At 39.6% G+C, this 18983-nt stretch overlaps 1 protein-coding gene across 1 annotated transcript in view; it reads right to left on the bottom strand.

Annotated features, from left to right (window-relative positions):
* Window positions 1-14295: 14295 nt before the first annotated feature.
* The window catches only part of PGM2L1 (phosphoglucomutase 2 like 1), a 46548-nt gene continuing 41860 nt past the window's right edge, over window positions 14296-18983 (bottom strand). Inside the window, exons 13-14 of the mRNA XM_036259429.1 lie at window positions 16966-17099; window positions 14296-14748 (exon numbers count right to left, since the gene is read on the bottom strand). Of these exons, the coding sequence (XP_036115322.1) occupies window positions 14646-14748; window positions 16966-17099 (237 nt within the window). The 3' untranslated portion in view covers window positions 14296-14645. The remainder of the gene's footprint in view (window positions 14749-16965; window positions 17100-18983) is intronic.

The raw sequence follows: 18983 nt of genomic DNA, 5'->3' as shown, positions 1-18983 counted from the left end.
CAGTCCGCCGGTCACCCGCCCCGCGGGCACTACACCCCGAGCTGCCGTCCGCCCGCCCCTCGGCCCCGCCCCGCCCGCTGGTCCTTCCCCCGCCGTCCGCCTACCAGCCCCCGACTCTCTGCTCTGACACCTCCCCTCACTCTGCCTCCCACCCTCCTGCCCCTCAGCTCCCCACTCTGCCTGGGGGCTGCCCGCAACCTCTCCGGCTGCCCGGCCTCCACTAAATCACAGCCCGGGGCAGGTGGGTCCGCTGGGCTCATACACACTTGGGGAAACTGAGGCAGGGGATAGGGTGAGCGATGCATTCACTGGTCTGTGCCTGCACAGGACATTCAAAAAAAAAATTAGCCACACACACACCCCATGACCCCCACGGGATCAAGGTAAGGAAATACAGAAATACCACTGGATTCTAATGGAGAAATCCAGGAGAGTCAACAAGGCGTTATGGTCATAGTTGTGCAGGTAAAGAGATGTGAGAGAGCAGAGGAAAGGAAAACATTTCACTAAGGACTTGACATTTGAGCCATCTTAAAGGATAAGTAGAATTTGAATGGAGTGAAGTGGGTAAAGGCCATTAGGGCCAGTGCACAACAAAGCTAGAACCCATAGAACTTAAAACTCAAAGGTCCTGGGTCACTGCTCCACAGAACATACTCCTGGTCACTTAAGCAAAAAAAAAAAAAAAAAAAAATGTCATTCTTATATCCTACTAGGCTACTTATTCTTTCCCCCTCTTTCCCAGGTACTGTTCATTTATTCATTTAACAAATATTTAATAAATGTTACTGTGCCGAAGACAGAGAAATAGTAGATCCAACCCTGGACTCACAGAAGGAGACCAAAATGTAAGCAACCATAATAAAGTGCTATCAGGATAACCGAGGGTTGTGCAAAGAGCAATGGCAACTCTGAGGAGGGAGCACATCCCATGCCTAGGTGGTGGAAAGGGCTTCACAGAGGAGGCAATGTGTGCAGGTCCAAAAGGATGAAAAGGAATTGTTTGAAAGATGACAGACAAGAGAGGGGTGGGCTTTCCTGGCAGAAGGTACCTGTGTGTATTAAGGTTTGGAGATGGAAAATAGTATGAGTTCCAGAAATAATGAAAAATTCCTTGTGGTTGGGGCTGTCAGATTGTTAAGGGGATTTACATATACTAAGAAATTTAGTCTTGTCCTTGAAAATCTAATGGAAGTTTTTAAAGTGTCAATAAAAGTCATTTAGTTGACTGAGCCAGGTTTTTTTCTTTCCTATTACCTTGGTTAGAACCTCCAGTATAATGTTGAATAAAGTGACTAGAGAAGATACCTTTTTTTATCCTCACCCGAGGACATTTTTTTATATTTTGTTCAGATAGAGTGGGAAGAGGAGAGAGAGAGAGAGAGAGAGAGAGAGAGAGAGAGAGAGAGAGAGAAACATCGACATGAAAGGGACACATCGAATGGTTGCCACCCACATGACCCAACCAGGGCCGGGGACAAACTGCAACCAAGGTACATGCCCTTAGCGGGAACCGAACCCAGTTCTCTCCAGACTGCAGGCCAACGTTCTAACTGCTGAGCCAAACCAGCCAGGGCTAGAGAAGATATCTTTGTCTTGTTCCAGATTTGAGGAGGAAAGCTTTCAGTCTTTCACCATTAAGTATAATGTTAGTTCCTTTCTGTTCTTAGTTCAAATTCTGTCAAATTCATTTTCTGTATCTATGAATATAATATTGTGGCTTTTATCTTTTATTCTCTTCATATAATCTATTATAAAGATTGATTTTTTTTTGGTTGTCTAAATACAGTGCTTTTTTAAATTTTTAAAAATTTATTTGTTTTTGTTAGAGATGTCCTTTCTTTTTCCCCCAGACACCTCCTCCCCACCCCCACCCCATCTTCACAATACTGTTGTCTGTGTCCATTGGTTATGCATATATGCATATAAATTCTTTGGTTTATCTCTTTCCACCATCCCATGCCACCTCCCTCTGAGGTTTGTCAGTTTGTTCCTTACTTCCATGTCTCTAGGTCTGTTTTGCTCATCAGTTTATTTGTTCATTATATTCCACAAATAAGTGAGATCGTGTGATATCTGTCTTTCTCTGATTGGCTTATTTCGCTTAGCTTAATATTCTCCAGGTCTCTCCATGTCATCTCAAAGGGTAGGAGATCTTTCTTCCTTACAGCTGCATAGTGTTCCATTGTGTATATGTACCACAGCTTTTTTATCCACTCATCTATTGATGGACACTTGGGCTATTTCTAGACCTTAGCTATTGCAAATAGTGCTGCTATGAACATAGGGGTGCATATATTCTTTCTGATTGGTGTTTCAGGCTTCTTAGGATATATTCCTAGGAGTGGGGTCATGGGGTCAAATGGCAATTCCATTTTTAATTTTTTGAGGAAACACCATATTGTTTTCCATAGTGGCTGCACCAGTCTGCATTCTCACCAGCAGTGTACTAGAGTACTCACTAAAAAAATTGAATAATGGACTAGAAAGAGCATTCAAAACTATCCCGTCAATCAATCTCTTCATCAAGGGTCCTCTATGGGCCAGTCCTCTGCCAAATCTTTTATAATATCTATCTCCTTTCCCTCAGAATAAGCCTATGAGGGATGTATTTTTCTTCTGCATTTTACAGCTGAGAAAACTATAGTTCACTGAAGTTAAGCGATTTAGCTGCAAGGTGGTAAATATTGAACCCAGGGGCTCTTATTCCCACTTGAGTTCTTTTCCATTGCATCATTACTTCGGGTTGCTCATTATCAGTTTCTGGGTCACATTCAAGGAGAGTTTCTGGGGGACTCACTTCTCCTCAGTTTCCTTTCCTATATCATGAAAGGATTCAACCAATGGATCAGTGTTCCTAAAAGTGTGTCTACAGTCCATCAGCATCAGAATCATGGAGGAAAGAGTGGATGTTCTCATGAAATATTCAGATTCCAGAGCCCCACCCAGACTCATTGAATCAAAATATAAAGAAGAGGGAGTCAAGATCCAGGAAAATGCATTTTTTCTTTCTTTTTTCTTTAGAAACAAATGGGAGTCTGGATGTTTGATGGGTAGATAGTTTTTTTTTTTTTTTTTTTTAATATTTTAAACTTAAAAAAATATATATGTTTTTATTGATTTTTTAGCGTGAGAGAGGAAGGGAGAGAGACATAGAAACATCTATGTGAGAGAGAAACATCAATTGGCCACCTCCTGCATGCCCCCTACTGGGGAATGGGCCTGCAACCCGGGCATGTGCCCTGATGGGGAATCTAACCAGGACCTCTCAGTCCATGGGACAACGCTCAGTCCACTGAGCCACACTGGCTGGGCCAGGAATATGCATTTTAACAGGCTCTTGAAGTGATTTTTTTTGTTGTTAATCCTGACACAAGAATATTTTTCCCACTGATTTTTAGAGAGTGGAAGGGAGGGAGGGGAGAGAAAGAAAAACATTGATGTGAGAGAGACACATAGATTGGTTGCCTCCCACATGTGCCCCGGGATTGAACTGGCAACCCAGGCATGTGCCCGTGAACAGGAATCACACCTGAGACTCTTTGGTGCGCAGGCCAACACTCTAACCACTAAGCCACACTGGCCAGGGCTTGAGGTGATTCTTACTCATGTCTAAGTTGAGAACACTTTATTAGTTTTATTCCCAAACTTCCCTCTAGCTTTGATAATTTTTGCTTCTAAGACATTACATTTGGAGGGTATATCTTTGTATCTCTCTCATCTTCTACAGAGCCTGGAACTCAACATATTTTTAGTGAATGAATATATTTGAATTTGAAAGTCAGATTGAAGTCTTTGCTTTGGTATTTACCAACTGTGATTCCTTGGGAAAATTACTTTACCTCTTTGACCCTTAGAGTTGCCATAATAGTAACAGTCCCTATCCTGGCTCCCAACAGTTGATGGATAAATTAAATCATGTTTTTGAAAGCTCTTGATTTCACCTTGAAAGATGCTTTCAAGTTGAAGAACCACTACAGGTATAAAGTGAACACTGACAGGGGTTACCTCAGTCCTTCAAATTCACAGGTGGCTCATCTATAGCTCTCTCTTGAGTGGACTGAATAGGGAGTTAATTAAAACTCACCACAGAACTTATACGCATAACTGATGGACATGGACAACAAAGCTGGGGACGGGGTGGGGGGATGGGGTGGAGGGTGTCAATTGGGAAAAAAGGAGAAACATCTGTAATAAAAATAAATTAATAAAGTAAAAGAAAATCACATTTCTATTCAAAGTAGGTAGGGTCTTGCCAAAATAACATGATTTTTTAAGGAGAAATTTGAGGCAGTCTCATAGTGCCCCCTGGTGGAACTAAAAAGCCAACTCAACAACTCAAACCTTTTTTTTTTTTTTTTTTTTTATCCTCACCGTGGACACCTTTCCATTTTTTGGAGAGAGAGAGAGAGAGAGAGAGAGAGAGAGAGAGAGAGAGAGATATCGACGCGAAAGGGGCATATCGAGTGGCCGCCACCTACACGACCCAACCAGGACCGGGGACAAACTGCAACCGAGGCACATGCCCCCAGTGGGAACCACTTTATTTGGCCAAAGCCCAGTGATAAGTTTCAAGAAAAAGCAATGACACATTGAGGGATGGATGGCAAAAAATGAGGCATGAAATGTAAACAGGAGCCAGATGGAGTTCGGATTTTAGCCCAAGGTCAATGTGAAGAAGCAACTGAACAATTTTAAGCAGAGGCATGATGTGGTTAGATTTTTGTTCTCTAAAGATGGTTCTGTGGTAGGCAGTTAGACCTGAGCTGAGCAAGGACAATGGGCTAGTTACAGGTCACCAGGGTGGAAAATCCCAGGGGGTCTAACAAAGAACAATTGTAGGTGTGGCCTCTTCCCCAGGGTGACCTTTCCTCCCCTAGCATATCTATGATCATTCAGTTTAGACCTCCTGACCTTTCCTCCCTAGAGATAACATCTAGAGCTCAGTTGTTTTTCAGCTCCAGGTCCAGAAAAGCAGCAAAACCAGACAAGCAACACCATGGCCAAGGCTGACCTCAGGACCAGCTGCATTGGATAATGACCCTCTGCCCTGGCGCCCACCAATCAATAAGGGGAGACCCTGAAAGGACACACCTGGAAAGCTACTGAATATTCTATTGAAATCTTTCTCTGGGACCTCCCCTAAAATCTCCACCCTTAAAATCCTTAGGACAGCCTGGCCGGTGTGAATCAGTGGTTGAGCATCAACCCATGCACCCAGAGGTCGCTGGTTCGATTCCTGGTGAGGGCACATACCCAAGCTGTGGGCCAAATCCCCAGAGGGGGGCGTGCAGGAGGTGACCAATCAATGTACTCTCTCATTGATGTTTCTCTCTCTCTCTCTCTTCCCCCTTTCTCTCTAAAATCAATAAAGAAAAAAAAAAAAGAAAAAAAACCCTTAGGACAGAGGACCCAGCTTGCTCTCCCTCAGGGGAGCCACCCCCCCCCCCATGCCTTTCCCCCTTTTCTCCCTATTCCCTTCCCCCCAGGTATGTCACTTGACCTTCCTCACCTCTAAGCTCCAAGGGCCCTTCCTTTGCCTCTATTAACTTGTTTCCTCAGCCCATTTCTTCTACAAGTTAGTTCTACCTTTGTGATTTTCTAAATAAATGTTCTCTTATAGTTTGAGCCTTGGCTCTGAATTCTTTCTTAGCCAGAACTCAAGTACCAAGGTTGCTGAACTCAGGTCCGGTCTGACCCCACGGGTCTAACACCTGGTGCTCACTGCTGCCAACGATTCTGACTATGGGTAGAACTGAGTGGAGGAGGCAAGACCAGAAGTAGAAAGGCCAGTCAGGAAGCTGCTGCAGAGTCCAGGTGAGAAATAAATGTTTGGTTAGGAGCGGCACACGGGGAATTTAAAATGTATTGGTAAAATTCCATTTCTTTCCCTAGATGAGGTATAAAAAAAGTGTTTTATTCTTCACATCTTACATTACACAAATTCTGCCCTTGCTCCCTACCCACATGGCAATACATCTCTTCTACCTCCTCTCTACTCCAGTTTACCTTGTTTAGCCTCAGGTCAGCCCCACCTCCCCTTCCCCATCAGCTTATTTTATGATTTTGCTGCGGCCCTAGTTTGGCTGGAAGCCCTCTAGCAGGTTTCAAGCATTCTGGCTCCCCAGTCTTCACTCATACAATTCCTTTGCTCTGAGTTGAATTTATTCATATACCATGTGTGCCTCTTCCCCTTTGCTTTCACAGCCTACTTGCCTTTCAAAAATCAACTCTAATTCCAATTCAGTTTACTTCAGCTGAACCTTTTTTTTTTTTTTTTTCCATAAAGAGAGAGAGAGAAACATCGATGCGAGAGAGACACTTCGACTGGTTGCCACCCACACGACCCAACCAGGGCTGGAGACAAACTGCAATCGAGGTACGTGCCCTCAGCAGGAACCGAACCAGGGTCTCTCTGGACCGCAGGCCGATGCTCTAACCGCTGAGCCAAACCGGCCAGGGCAGTTTCAGCTGAACCTTTTTTTCTGAGGACTTATTATCCACTTGCCTTGGTTTTGGGCACCGGGGGTACTGCACAGAGTCAGCCAGTTCCAGCCCTCCGGAGCTCACAGTTGACTGGCAGAGTCCAATACCCAAACAGACCATTTCTTCACTGTGGGGGAAATGCTGTAACAGAGGCTGGCAAAGGGAGTGTGGGGTTCCTACCCTGCTTGGTTGGTAGGGTGCGGAGAGGGACAGGCAGGAAAAGCTTTTGGGAAGGGATGATGCTTGGGTTGAGGGTTAAAGGAGGGGTTGTTTGCAAAGTGAAGTGTTAAGGAGTGAACTGCAAGGCTGAGCCCCCTCTCTGCCATGTCTGCTGTGCTAGTCCCATGACAGGTAGAAATCCCACCTTTCCCTTCTCTGGGCTGGCACCCCCATTTCTAGAGTACATATCGATTCTGCATCCAGCTCTGAAAAACTGTCTGGAGGGTGATCGGGAAGGTGAGGGGGAGTAAAAACTGGCCATACAAGGAGCAGGAACTGAACTATGATATTTAGACAGAGAGGAAACGTTTTTGAGTGAAAATGAAATGGCCTTTTATATAACACTGAGTTTCCAAGTGTAACCAAAGGGTAGAAGCTACTGGAGGCAGATTTCAGCTGAACAAAAGAAAGAACTCTCTACTGGCCTTTCTTTAAAAGAGAACCCCTTGGCAGGTTGCCACTGGAGAGATTCAGATATATATCCCCAGTTGGTAGTCATATTGTAGAAAATGAAGAGAGTTGGACAAGATGACCTTCTTTAAGCTTCTTTCCAGTGCTGGATTCTCTCATACCACCTTCCCCACTCTCACCATCATCTCTTAGAAATCTTCTGCTTAAATCTTTCCGTGACTTTTTCGTCACCAGCTGACTGAAGTCCAAGCTCCAGAGCATAGCACCCAGGGCGCTCCCTCTCCCACATCTTCACATCCCTACGTGAAACAAAGCAGTAGCAGACCCCTTACCGTTCTCTGCACACTCGTGCTGTGCTTTGTGCTGAAGATGTCCTCCCCTCTTCCTTTGCCCAGCTTTTATTCTCCAACACTGCTCCGGCACTGGAGTGGATGTTTGTCACCTTTCGTATGCACCTATTTTCCGACTGGTAAATTAATTCTCTCTGTGTCTTGATGCAAGGGTAACTGCAGTGGGTAACTACCATTCAGAAGGAAGCTGAGGAGTCAAATCCTTCCCAGTCTCTAGTTCCAGCTAGGAGGCAAGAAGGTGGCAACAGACCGGCCAAGTGGGCCTTCTCTTCAGGTGCTTTGAATCCGAAGACGTGAGGAATAGTTAAAGGTGATTTATCTGGTGGTGCAGGGCAGGGGGAAAGCTGTCCTGAACAGGCTGTTCCAGTAATAACATGGTTGCTGTGTCTTATTTTCTCCTTACTAGCCTTTTAGAGTGCCCTTGATACCTAAGCATTTCTAGGTCAATACATATTTATAAAATGAATGAACGAAGCATAAAGGTCAAAGATTAACTTTAAAGCAAATTACACACAAGGTTGGAACATTTAATGATCAGAACCAGAGGCAAAGAGAGGGAAATAAAGATAAATGACCCCATCACTAAAAGAAACGAGGGAGTGCTAATTTAGGGAAGTCATGGAGGAAGAATGGTGAATAAGATAATGTTATTGTAATCCCCACTCCAAGACATTTCCATTTATATACACATCAACTCTTCTCCACTGGGGATGACAACAGTTCTATTATTTTAGGTTGAGTTAGCTCCCTGGTCCCTGTTTAGATAGGCCTCAGTCCAATGGCCTTGCCCTCAGAGACTGAAGACCTTGTCAAACAGCACACATCCAGTGGCAGGAGAAATAAAAAATGACTTGGACACTTCAATCCAAGAGGATACAGAGCCACTAAGCAAAGGCTGGAAGGAAATGCTGAACTCAAGGCTTCAGCATGATGTGGGTAGAGATGACCCTGAGGCAGCAAGAAGTAGGTCATGCCTAGATGACATGTTGATTAATGGGTTTACAAATCTCCAAAGCTGGTGCTACTGCATATTTCTCATCATGTGCAACTCTGTGTCTACACAGAACCAATAATTTGGTGTTTTTCTTCTGCAGGCAGAAGCACGAGTTCATTCATTCAATAAATATTTACTGGGCACCTACTCCATGCCTTGCACTGTTCTAGGCAGTATTGAAGTAGTGAAAAAGCTACACTCATGGAGACCATGGAGACAGATCATAATGCTACTTCAGTTTTTTGTTCACTTATTTATGTGCTATGAACAACAACATTATGTTAGCAGATGCTAACAACATGGACAGACAAATTAGGTAAACTGTAGGAGAGAAAGAGGAAAATACAACAGACGGAACTTCAATAGTAACTCTTTCTTCTGGGACTTCTGATGAACCAATCAAGAAATATTTATTGAGTAATGAGCTAGAATATTTATTTAGGCTCAAAGTAGATTCTAGGGCATGTCACACATATATGTAAAAAATGTAAAGTCTGGATAGCAAACTTTATGAACTACACAGTATCTAAGATATAAAAATTACACAGAAATTCATGCTTATAAAGAGACGTGTTTATTACTGATGACACTTCATTTGGCTAAAACCACAAGAAATCCACACACAGGTACTTAAAGTGCAAATTCTCACAGGCAGTATTTATGATACACCCTGGTGTTTTCTTAGGAAAAAAATGGAAAGATATTGACAGAAACTGTTAAAACAAGGGCACTATTTTGAACTACTGCTACACAGTCAGAAAAAAAATTCATTCTTAACTGCACATATTTTATCTGGCATAATCAATGATGTATACAAAGAGTTTATTTTAGCCCATAACAAGAAGACCTTACCATTTAGAGATGCAGACTCTGGAGTGGCTTTTGTAAGATATATACTGAATCATAACATTAAACAAAAATATACCAAATAGTATCAAATTAGTTGTGATTCACTTGGAAGGTAGCATTAATGGGCTCAAAATGGCACTTGTTTCAGTAAATAGTAAGTCTACATAGACACTTTCTTAGTCTTCTTGGCCAATACCTTGCTTTAAATGTAAAATACTAGGTGTTATATACAATTTTCAAATAGGATTATGTTCTGCTTTCTCCAAAGAAACTGAGTATTTAAGGGTGTGGATGCTCAATAAACATTACTTATTAAAAATTTCAGTAATGAGAACTGTTCTAAGAGCTAAATTAAAAAATTAATATTTTTATTGTTTCTTAAATTATTTGCTTCTTTAAAATAAAATCCCTTAACTACTATCGCCAATTAAGCACTCTATAACAGGTACTATACTAGGTGGTGTGGATAAGAAAAGTAACAAAGAGAGCTGATAGTCAAAGGGATCTTAGTCAAGGAATGCCAACAAATTAAAGAGAACAAACTGGCCAATATCTCTTATAAGGTTCATAGCTGTTTCAGGTCAGTTTACTTTCAAAGGTCAGCTACTAAAGGGTGAGGAAGATCCTATATATGTTCTATATTTATACTTCTCACACTAGAGTCAGTGTGTGTAAGCCCAGGGATATGCAGCAATTGAAGGGGGTTTTCAGGGGGAAAACTGAGAGGCCACATGATAAATATGGTGCTTCTCTCTAGCAGCACCAGTTTTGGTGAAGATTGAAGGGATCATTTTTATATCAACATACCAACACACTTTTATTATGGAGAATGCAAAATTCACCTACAGTTTTGAGACAGAACATGAAATTTCATGAGTGGTAGGCTGCTTCTGATTTTGCTCTTAGGCCCCTTTTTCCTATACATTCTGCTTTAGGGTTATGCTGGTGGAAAAATTTGAGAAGCAAATTTTAGCTATGTCACTTTGCCCTTATCTTGGTCACTTTACTCGTTCTTATATGTTCTCTTTTTAAAATACATAGTCTTTAATTGATAAAGAGAAAAGATGGCTTAATGAATATAACAGTATGATGAATATTTTAAAGTAACCAATGGTCAACACTAACTTTGTTTCCAACTAGAACTAAAGTCATGCTCTGTACTGAGATAATGAAAGATTCTCTTCTTTCTACTTAGACTCCTTATGGCTTATGGTGAGATGCTTTGAGGCACAAATATAAAAAAAAAATATATTTCCTGAAATTTTGTACTTTGAATGCCTGCAGTACAAGGAAACTGAAAATAAAATGCTAGATCATTCATTTTGGTTAGTATGACTCTTTCTTCATCAGTTTATAAAGCAATATCAGAAAAGAAGGGAATTGTAAAAGGCCATAATGATTTAACATATAGTGTCCAGATAGACCACAGAAAGTTATAAAATAGATTTAAAATTACTTCTTACAATGTGTTATTCTCACCCAAAAGTCCATAAACCAACTTAGTTTATGAATAAATTTAAAATATTCTAAGGGATGTCTTATCAGTGAGGTAATAGTGCAATAGCATTTCACAGTAACAAAATGTGGGAGGGCACCTAGGGAAAAGAGGGAGGTAGAGAAAAAAAGACATAAAATTAAATTTATCCAGGCAGAGTTTGGATTTTTCAATAAATCATGAACAACCATGGAAAAGATCTGAAAGAAATACCAATAGCAGCAACTCATAGAATCATTTCTCCATTAAACTCCAGCTAATATCTTTGTTTCATCAATTCCAGAAGCAATCTGTTTAAGAAACAGAAGTTCTATTTCCTATATAAAGATATTCCAAAGTATCTAATCTCTTAGAAACTCTCTGCTGAAGTTACTACATCCAAATAACAATACTCTACTCTAAACTTAAAACAAAACCCTCAAATTTCTTGTAATGCTATACATTCTTCAAGATGAACAAAACTGTGTTCTAGTCCCATGTAATTTGCCAGATTAAATTAAAAATAACATCTAAGCATCTATCGCCGGTTTGACTCAGCAGTTAGAGCATCGGCCCGTGGACCGAAGTCTTGGGTTCAGTCCCTGACCCTGATGGGGGTCGTGCAGGAGGCAACCAGTCGATGTCTCTCTCTCTCTCTCTCTCTCTCCCTGTCTCTCACTCTATCTGAAGATAAATAGAAAAATATCCTCAAGTGAGGATTAAAAAAACCCAAAAAACATCTAAGCAGGTCTTTACTCACTGCACTCATACATCTACTACTACTCGACATGTAAAAAACCATGTTGTGAGCTACATTCTTATAGATATGGAGTGAAATTAAAATGTTACTTTCAGTGCTCTTTATGACATTTTTGTTCTAACCTGAGTTAAAAAATAAATAAAAAAGGTTTTGAAGGAACCTGTAAAAGCCATATAGTATATCCTTTAATATTTAAAATTTTTATTCTCTTAAAAATAAAAATAAAAATCATAGAATGCTTCATGATCCCTGCCCAAGTTTTAAAATCTTAACAATCTATTCATGTTGCCTTTTTTCCCCCTTAAAGCTCCTTATTCCCTCCTATTTTATCCTCGCTGGGGCATATTACTTCTCAGTTTAAGTCGTTCAATAAAAAACTCAAGAACTTAAGATTTATTAAGCTCTCTCAACGGCATTCTCCTCTCCGGAGTTAAATGATCTTAATTTTTTTACTTTGTCTCAGAGGTCTTATTTTCCAGTATATATTGTATTCCTTTTTATGTCTGCTATATCTGCTCCCCAGTTCCCATACAAGACATCCTCCTCTCAGAAACTGACTCAGTAAGAGGGGTACTTTTTCTCGTGCCTTAAAACTTGGCCTCTTTAGTGGTCACTAATAAAAGAAAACAAAAGGTTCACTATTCGCTCATCATCACAACAAATAGACACAAGTAAACAACTTGCCCACAGTTTATTCCCTGTTTCTAGGGTGATAAATTTGCCCTTGACAGAAAGCATTTCCTGTGCCACCTTTCTATTGTTTGCTTATTTCTACTGTTTATTTCCAACCTATGCTTTAGTCTTGCCCCACTAGTTCTTTCCTTTTCCCTGGGGCTCTAGAAAATCTCAGTTTTGATCTGCACACTCAGTGAGAAGGCATTCATTTCCACAATATTGTTTATAAAGCAAAGGATAAACAGTGCAGAGCCCAAGGCTGAGACCTACGGGCCAGCACTTCTCTGTCTGTCCGGGTTGGCTTGAGCTACTGAATTTATCCTGTTAGGCAAGTGTACACCCCCATTGTCAAGTTCACGTTAAATATCACAAACAGACAAGAGTTTAGCTAGAATCAAATAATTCTCTCAATCTATACACTTTGGGAATACCTGTAAAATTGAGTTAATTTTAACTTTGGATTTAAAATTTTTGAGGTAAGAACCCAAGCTTTAATAACTTTTCACCTTAAGATGACTTAAATGTTGCATTATATTAAAGCACTCAAATAAAACTGTTTTCTTTACAATGAATGACAATCATAACATGGCTTTAGGGATTATAAATGGGCTATTGTATCATTTTAGCTTCACTTTGTTCTTCAGTCAATGAAAAACTGACACTGAAACCAAATATACATATTTTCCATACATATAGCATTGCTCATACCACTTTGTAGAACATAGGCCATTTCCTAAATTACAGTCTACATTCCTAAAAGCACATAAAGCAAAAAATACTATACATTTCTTGTTCAGTGCAAAGCCTTTGAAAACAAACTCATTTAGAAATATAGTGCCCGACATTTAGCTAGCTGTCTATTACCTATAGTCATAGAAGATCTAGCTATAAGAAACTAAGAAAGGAACAAATTAACAATAGTGGCAATATAATAATTTGAAAATTATATTTGGATTATATGAGTTCAACCAAATGTTAGTCAATAGCTACAACAAATCAAACCATGATTTAATAAATATTCTAATCAGTTCAAATTTTATATCATCATTTTTTTAGGAAATAAATTCTCTAATAATAGGTATCTTCCATAGACACTTTGTTCAGACAATTACACCAAAGATCTTGTTTTTGCTACCTCTTAACTATACCACATGTGTTTAAGTAGTCTGTGAGTTACATACGACAGGATACACTTTAAAAAGATTAAACAGAGCTTCTCCATTGTCTTTTTAGAAGACTGCAGAATCAATCAGTGACCTTCCATTTCTTTTTCCACATTAGAAAAAATAGTTACTCTTGTGATCAGAAATTCTATAGAAGCCAGCAAGACTGGACTTTTGTTTTAAAACACGTAGTTTTAGTGTTTCATAATATTTAAAATATGAATGTTTTATTTCTTAGTAAAATTAGCATACTTCAACTGATAAAGGAATAAATCTACTTATAAATACGTAATTCAAAAGTTAGACTTTTAAACAAATTCAGAATTCCTTTCTCAGTTCAGACTTTTTTCTTTATTCAAATGCTGTGATAACTGACACTTAATTCTAACATGAAGATACTTAACTACAGTTACATTGAGCCTGCTTTTATTAAGATTTTATATACATTCATAAGACTTTAAAGTCAGCAAACCTATTTAATATAGAGGGAAAGCACCTATATAGTTTGGAAGATTTTCCTTAACTATCTGAAAATTAACTGATTAAATTATCTTCAATGCAGGAACACTGTTTCAATTCATACCATACCCTGAGAAGGCACTGAGAAATTTGACAAGAACAAAGCTTCTAGGAATGTTGCCACTATTGTTTTATGTTCAGTAAGTGTTGGAATTTTAAATACATACAATACGTTTATACTGCACCAACAGCACCTGAGACAGAAGAGCAGGACACCACATTTGTAACATCTGTTCTAAGCTAGAAATGCTAAATACCCTAAGTCAATACCTATGATGTAACAATGACACTTTTCCACAGTATTCTGAGTAGTACTATTTTCTTATAAATTTTATGAAATAGTTTCCTTAAGTAACTCTACAATTATACAACATTTATCTGTCTATTAAAAAAACCCATGCTATACGCAATTACAAGAATATGGAATTAAGCTTACTTAATCACACTTCAATAAGAAAATTCACTTTTGCACTGTTTTGTTTTTGTTAAAGACACGAAGAATGACGTGTTACTATAATACTTTTAACGTAATGACTTTTGTTCAAGATTATGAAAAAATTTGCATCATTTTTCTCCAGACCATTTCATTTAAAAGTTATACAGTTTGTTTAGTCAGCCAACAAAAAAGATAAGAAAAACACTTGGCCAGATGAGATAGAGAGAATGCTAACATGAGTTCAATGCATGGAGTTCTTGGTTGTCCTGTTTCGTATGCCGGTGCAAAATAATGATGCGCCAACATCCACTAAACAGAACGCCAGATCAGTCCATTTTTATTGGGCTCAAGAAAATTCTCAATCAAAGCTTCAATGAGTTTCTTCAATTCCTCTTCTAGTAAGGCAGTGTCACTGAGGAAAAAGATTTAGTTTTAAAATTATTGATTTTCGTAGCCTTAAACTTTTAATTGTTATAGCTTTTTAAGAAGGCATATACCTGATGGAATGATTAAACAATTGGTAAACAACCTTGGCTGGTTTGGCTCAGCGGTTAGAGCGTCGGCCTGCGGTCTAGAGAGACCCTGGTTCGGTTCCCACTAAGGGCACGTACCTCAGTTGCAGTTTGTCCCTGGCCCTGGTGGGGTTGTGCGGGTGGCAACCACTCGATGCGTCCCTTTCACGTTGATGTTTCTCTCTCTCTCTCTCTCTCTCTCTCTCTCTCTCCCCCTCCCTCCCTCCCACTCTATCTGAACAAAATATGAAAAAATGTCCTCAGGTGAGGATTAAAAACAAACAAACAAAAACAAACCAATAAACAATTGGTAAACGAAAGATAAATTCACTCAGTTAAAACAAAACAAATTAAGACCTGAGGGGGCTGGGAGGAATCACATCCAAAGAAATATCACAAACTGAAGTTGAATTGCATAAGAGGAGATCCTTGGTGAATGATGCATGAATGAGTCATAGTATATTTAAAGATTTCTCCTGGCTAAGGTGATTTAATAGCTTAGAACATCAATACCAGGTATTAAGAGAAAACAGCTTCCTAAAATACTTTGAGGAATACCCTGTACAGATATTATGGGATGATATGGCATGTCTTTCAGGTAGCAGAGGGATGTGTCACTAAAAGAATAAAATGTTTTAAAAATAAATGTACACTTACAAGTATGCCCTTCAAAGTCATCACCTGAAGAGCTGCTACTGCCCAAAACATTTCCAGAAAAACCTCTTTTAAACTGCCTTCAGTTATTTTGTATGCCACTCAACAAATCAATTTTTGTTACTTTAATAATCATCCCTCATTTTTATCCAAAGATAGCATTACCAATTTGGTTTACTTTAAACTTTGCTCCCCTACTCGTATAGGACATGCAAAAATTTAGGGAAATACAAGATAATGTACCTTGGAGGCAATTCCAAAAAAAAATCTTCCCAAAAGTATATTGATCAATGACAAGAGTATAGGAGGTACTACTTTTAATAAGTTTAAATAACCTTTGAATATGTTTATTAAAGTAATTTATTCACATACTCTTTTTTTCTTTATCCTCGGTGAGGACATTTTTTCATTTTTTGTTCAGATAGAGTGGGGAGGGAGAGAGAGGAAGAGAGAGAGAGAGAGAGAGAAACATCAATGCGAAAGGGACATATCGAGTGGCTGCCACCCGCATGACCAACCAGGGCCAGGGACAAACTGCAACCGAGGTACGTGCCCTTAGCGGGAACCAAACCCGGGTCTCTGGATCGCAGGCCGACGCTCTATCCGCTGAGCCAAACCGGCCAGGGCTATTCACATACTCTTAAAAGGCAATAAATTGGGCAGATTAAGTCAAATCATGTTAGATGTAGAAAATGAATATTTGGCAATAAACAAATTATTTGATCATTTCTTTATGTTTATCATTAAAGCTAAGAGAGCCTCTCTAGGAATATAAATTCATCAAAATTTTAAAATTCAATTCCCAAATGGTACAGCTGCTTTGGAAAATTGGCAGTTCCTCAAAAGGTTAAATATAGAACAACCATATGACCCAGCAATTCTGTCCCTAGATACATACCCAAGAGAAATAAAAACATATATCTGCATAAAAACTTGTAGAGAAATGCTTCTACCACCATTAATCATAATAGCTCAAATGTGGAAATAACCCAAATGTCCGTCATCTGATAAATGAATAAAAAATGTGGTATATCTATACAATGGAATATTATTGGACTGTAAAAACAATTTAAAAATAAAAAGGAACAAAGTATTGATTCATGCTACAACATGGGTGAACCTTGAAAACATTATTCTAAGTAAAAGATGCCAGTCACAAAGGACCACAAACTGTATAATTCCATGTCTATAAAATGTTCAGAATAAGCAGCAAATCTAAAATGGTAGATAATAGATTGGTGGTTGCCTAGGGCTGGGAGGGAGGGAAATGGGAAGTGACTGCTAATGCATATGGGTTTCCTTTTGGGGTGATGAAAATGTCCTAAAATTGATTGCAGTGATGTTTGAACAACTTTGAATGGACTAAAAACTATTGAATTAACACTTCAATGGGTAAACTCTTTGGTATGTAAATTATATCTCAATAAAACTTTTACATATATATTTAAAAAGTCAATTCTCACCTCTGGTCAGGTGACGCGCACATCTCTGCATAATACTTTATCTTTGGTTCTGTCCCACTAGTCCGAAGAGTAGCAACACAGCCATTTTGAAAAGTAAATGTGATCATCTGGCTGTTTTTACTCACAGGCAGCACCTATGCACAATTGTAACAACAGCTTAATTACACTTGGTAACTTTTTCACTTTCAGAGTTGTAAAATATATTCCACTTATATGAGGTATCTAAAGTAGCCAAATTCATAGGAATAGAAAGTAGAAGGGTGGTTGTCAAGGGCTGGGAAAGGGACCAATGAGGAGCTGTTTCATGGGTATGGAGTTCAGTTTAGCAAGATAAAGTTCTGGAGATCTGCACAATATGAACATAGTTAACACTGCTGTTAACTACGCAGTGTTAACTGCTGATTGTATGCTTAAATATGGTTAAGTTGGTAAATTTTGTATTTTGTTTTTAATTGTTTACCATAGTTAAAAATAATATTTTTTAATCCTCAACTGAGGATATTTTTCTTTGGATAGTGTGGGAGGGAGGGAAAGGGCGGGGGGGGGGGGGAGATCAATGTGAGAGAGAGACACTGACTGGTTGCTTCCCACAAGACAAGACCAGGGCTGGGGACCAAACCACAACCAAGGTACATGCCCTTGACCGGAATCGAACCTGCGACTCTTCAGTCCATGGGCCGATGCTCTAACTGCTGAGCCAAACCAGCCAGGGCTAAAATATTATAATACTCAGGCCCTGGCCGGTTTTCTCAGTGGTTAGAGCACCGGCCTGTGGTTCAGAGAGACCTGGGTTCAGTTCCCGCTAGGGGCAGGTACCTTGGTTGCAGTTTGTCCCTGGCCCTGGTTGGGTCATGCGGGTGGCTGCCACTCGATGTGTCCCTTTCACATGGATGTTTCTCTCTCCTCCTCTCTCTCCCTCCCACTCTATCTGAACAAAAAAATAGAAAAATGTCCTTGGGTGAGGATTAAAAAAAAAAAAAGAATTATAATACTAAGAAGATTACACACATAATTTACAAATATACCATTTACTGAGTATTTATAATAGTACAGGCATTGGGTTATATACCTTACATACATGACCTCTGGGCCTCAACAATAATCCTGCAAAGTAAGTATTACTGCTAATTTATGGGCAAGGCTCAAAGAGAATAAACAACCTGCTCAAGGTCATCAGCTAAGTGACAGAGCAAGAAGTTGAAGCCAGGTCTATCTGTATCAAAGTCTAAACTACCTCTACATTTGCAAAATGCTTTATAATTTTAAGGTACTTCCACAGCCCAGCCGGTGTGGCTCAGGGTTGAGTGTCAACCCATAAACCAAGAGGTTACGGGTTTGATTCCTGGTCAGGGCACATGCCCTGATTGTGGGCCCAGTCCCCAGTGGGGGGCATGCAGGAAGCAGCCAATCGACGTTCTCTCTTATCGATGTTTTTTTTTGGTTGTTATTGTTATTGATATTAGAGAGAGAGGAAGGGAGAGGGAGAGAGAGAGATAGAAACATCAATGAGAGAGAACATCGATTGGCCACCTCCTGCACACCCCCCACTGGGGGTCAGGCCCACAACCTGGGCATGTGCCCTGACCCGGAATCAAACCAGCGAGCTCTTGGTACGTGAGTCAACATTCAACCACTAAGCCACACCGGCTGGGCTCATCGATGTTTCTCTTTTTCTTTCTTTCTTTCTCTCTCTATAAAAAAAAAAATCAATAAAAAGAAAAAATATATGTGTATATATTTTAAAAATAAATAAAGTACTTTCACAGTTTATTAATAACCACCAAAACAGAGTGCACATATTCTGTAGGACAGGCAAAATAATTGGGTTGTAAAATTTTTAAAAATATTTTTTTACCTAAAAATTAAAAACAAAAAACAAAGTTTTACGGACAGTACTTATATTGATTAACACTGGTACTCTTCCTAGACCACAGATCATCTGTGAAGGCATCTCAAGGGAACTGTGGGAATTGTACTAGGACAAGGTTGACAGTGGTGTCTTTCCTCAGGTGTCCTGA

This window comes from Molossus molossus, unplaced genomic scaffold (genome assembly GCF_014108415.1).
Source record: "Molossus molossus isolate mMolMol1 unplaced genomic scaffold, mMolMol1.p scaffold_m16_p_13, whole genome shotgun sequence".
In the NCBI taxonomy this organism is placed as follows: Eukaryota; Metazoa; Chordata; class Mammalia; order Chiroptera; family Molossidae; genus Molossus; species Molossus molossus.
Note: the sequence above shows the minus strand (reverse complement) of the source record. Positions and strands in the feature narration are given on the sequence as shown.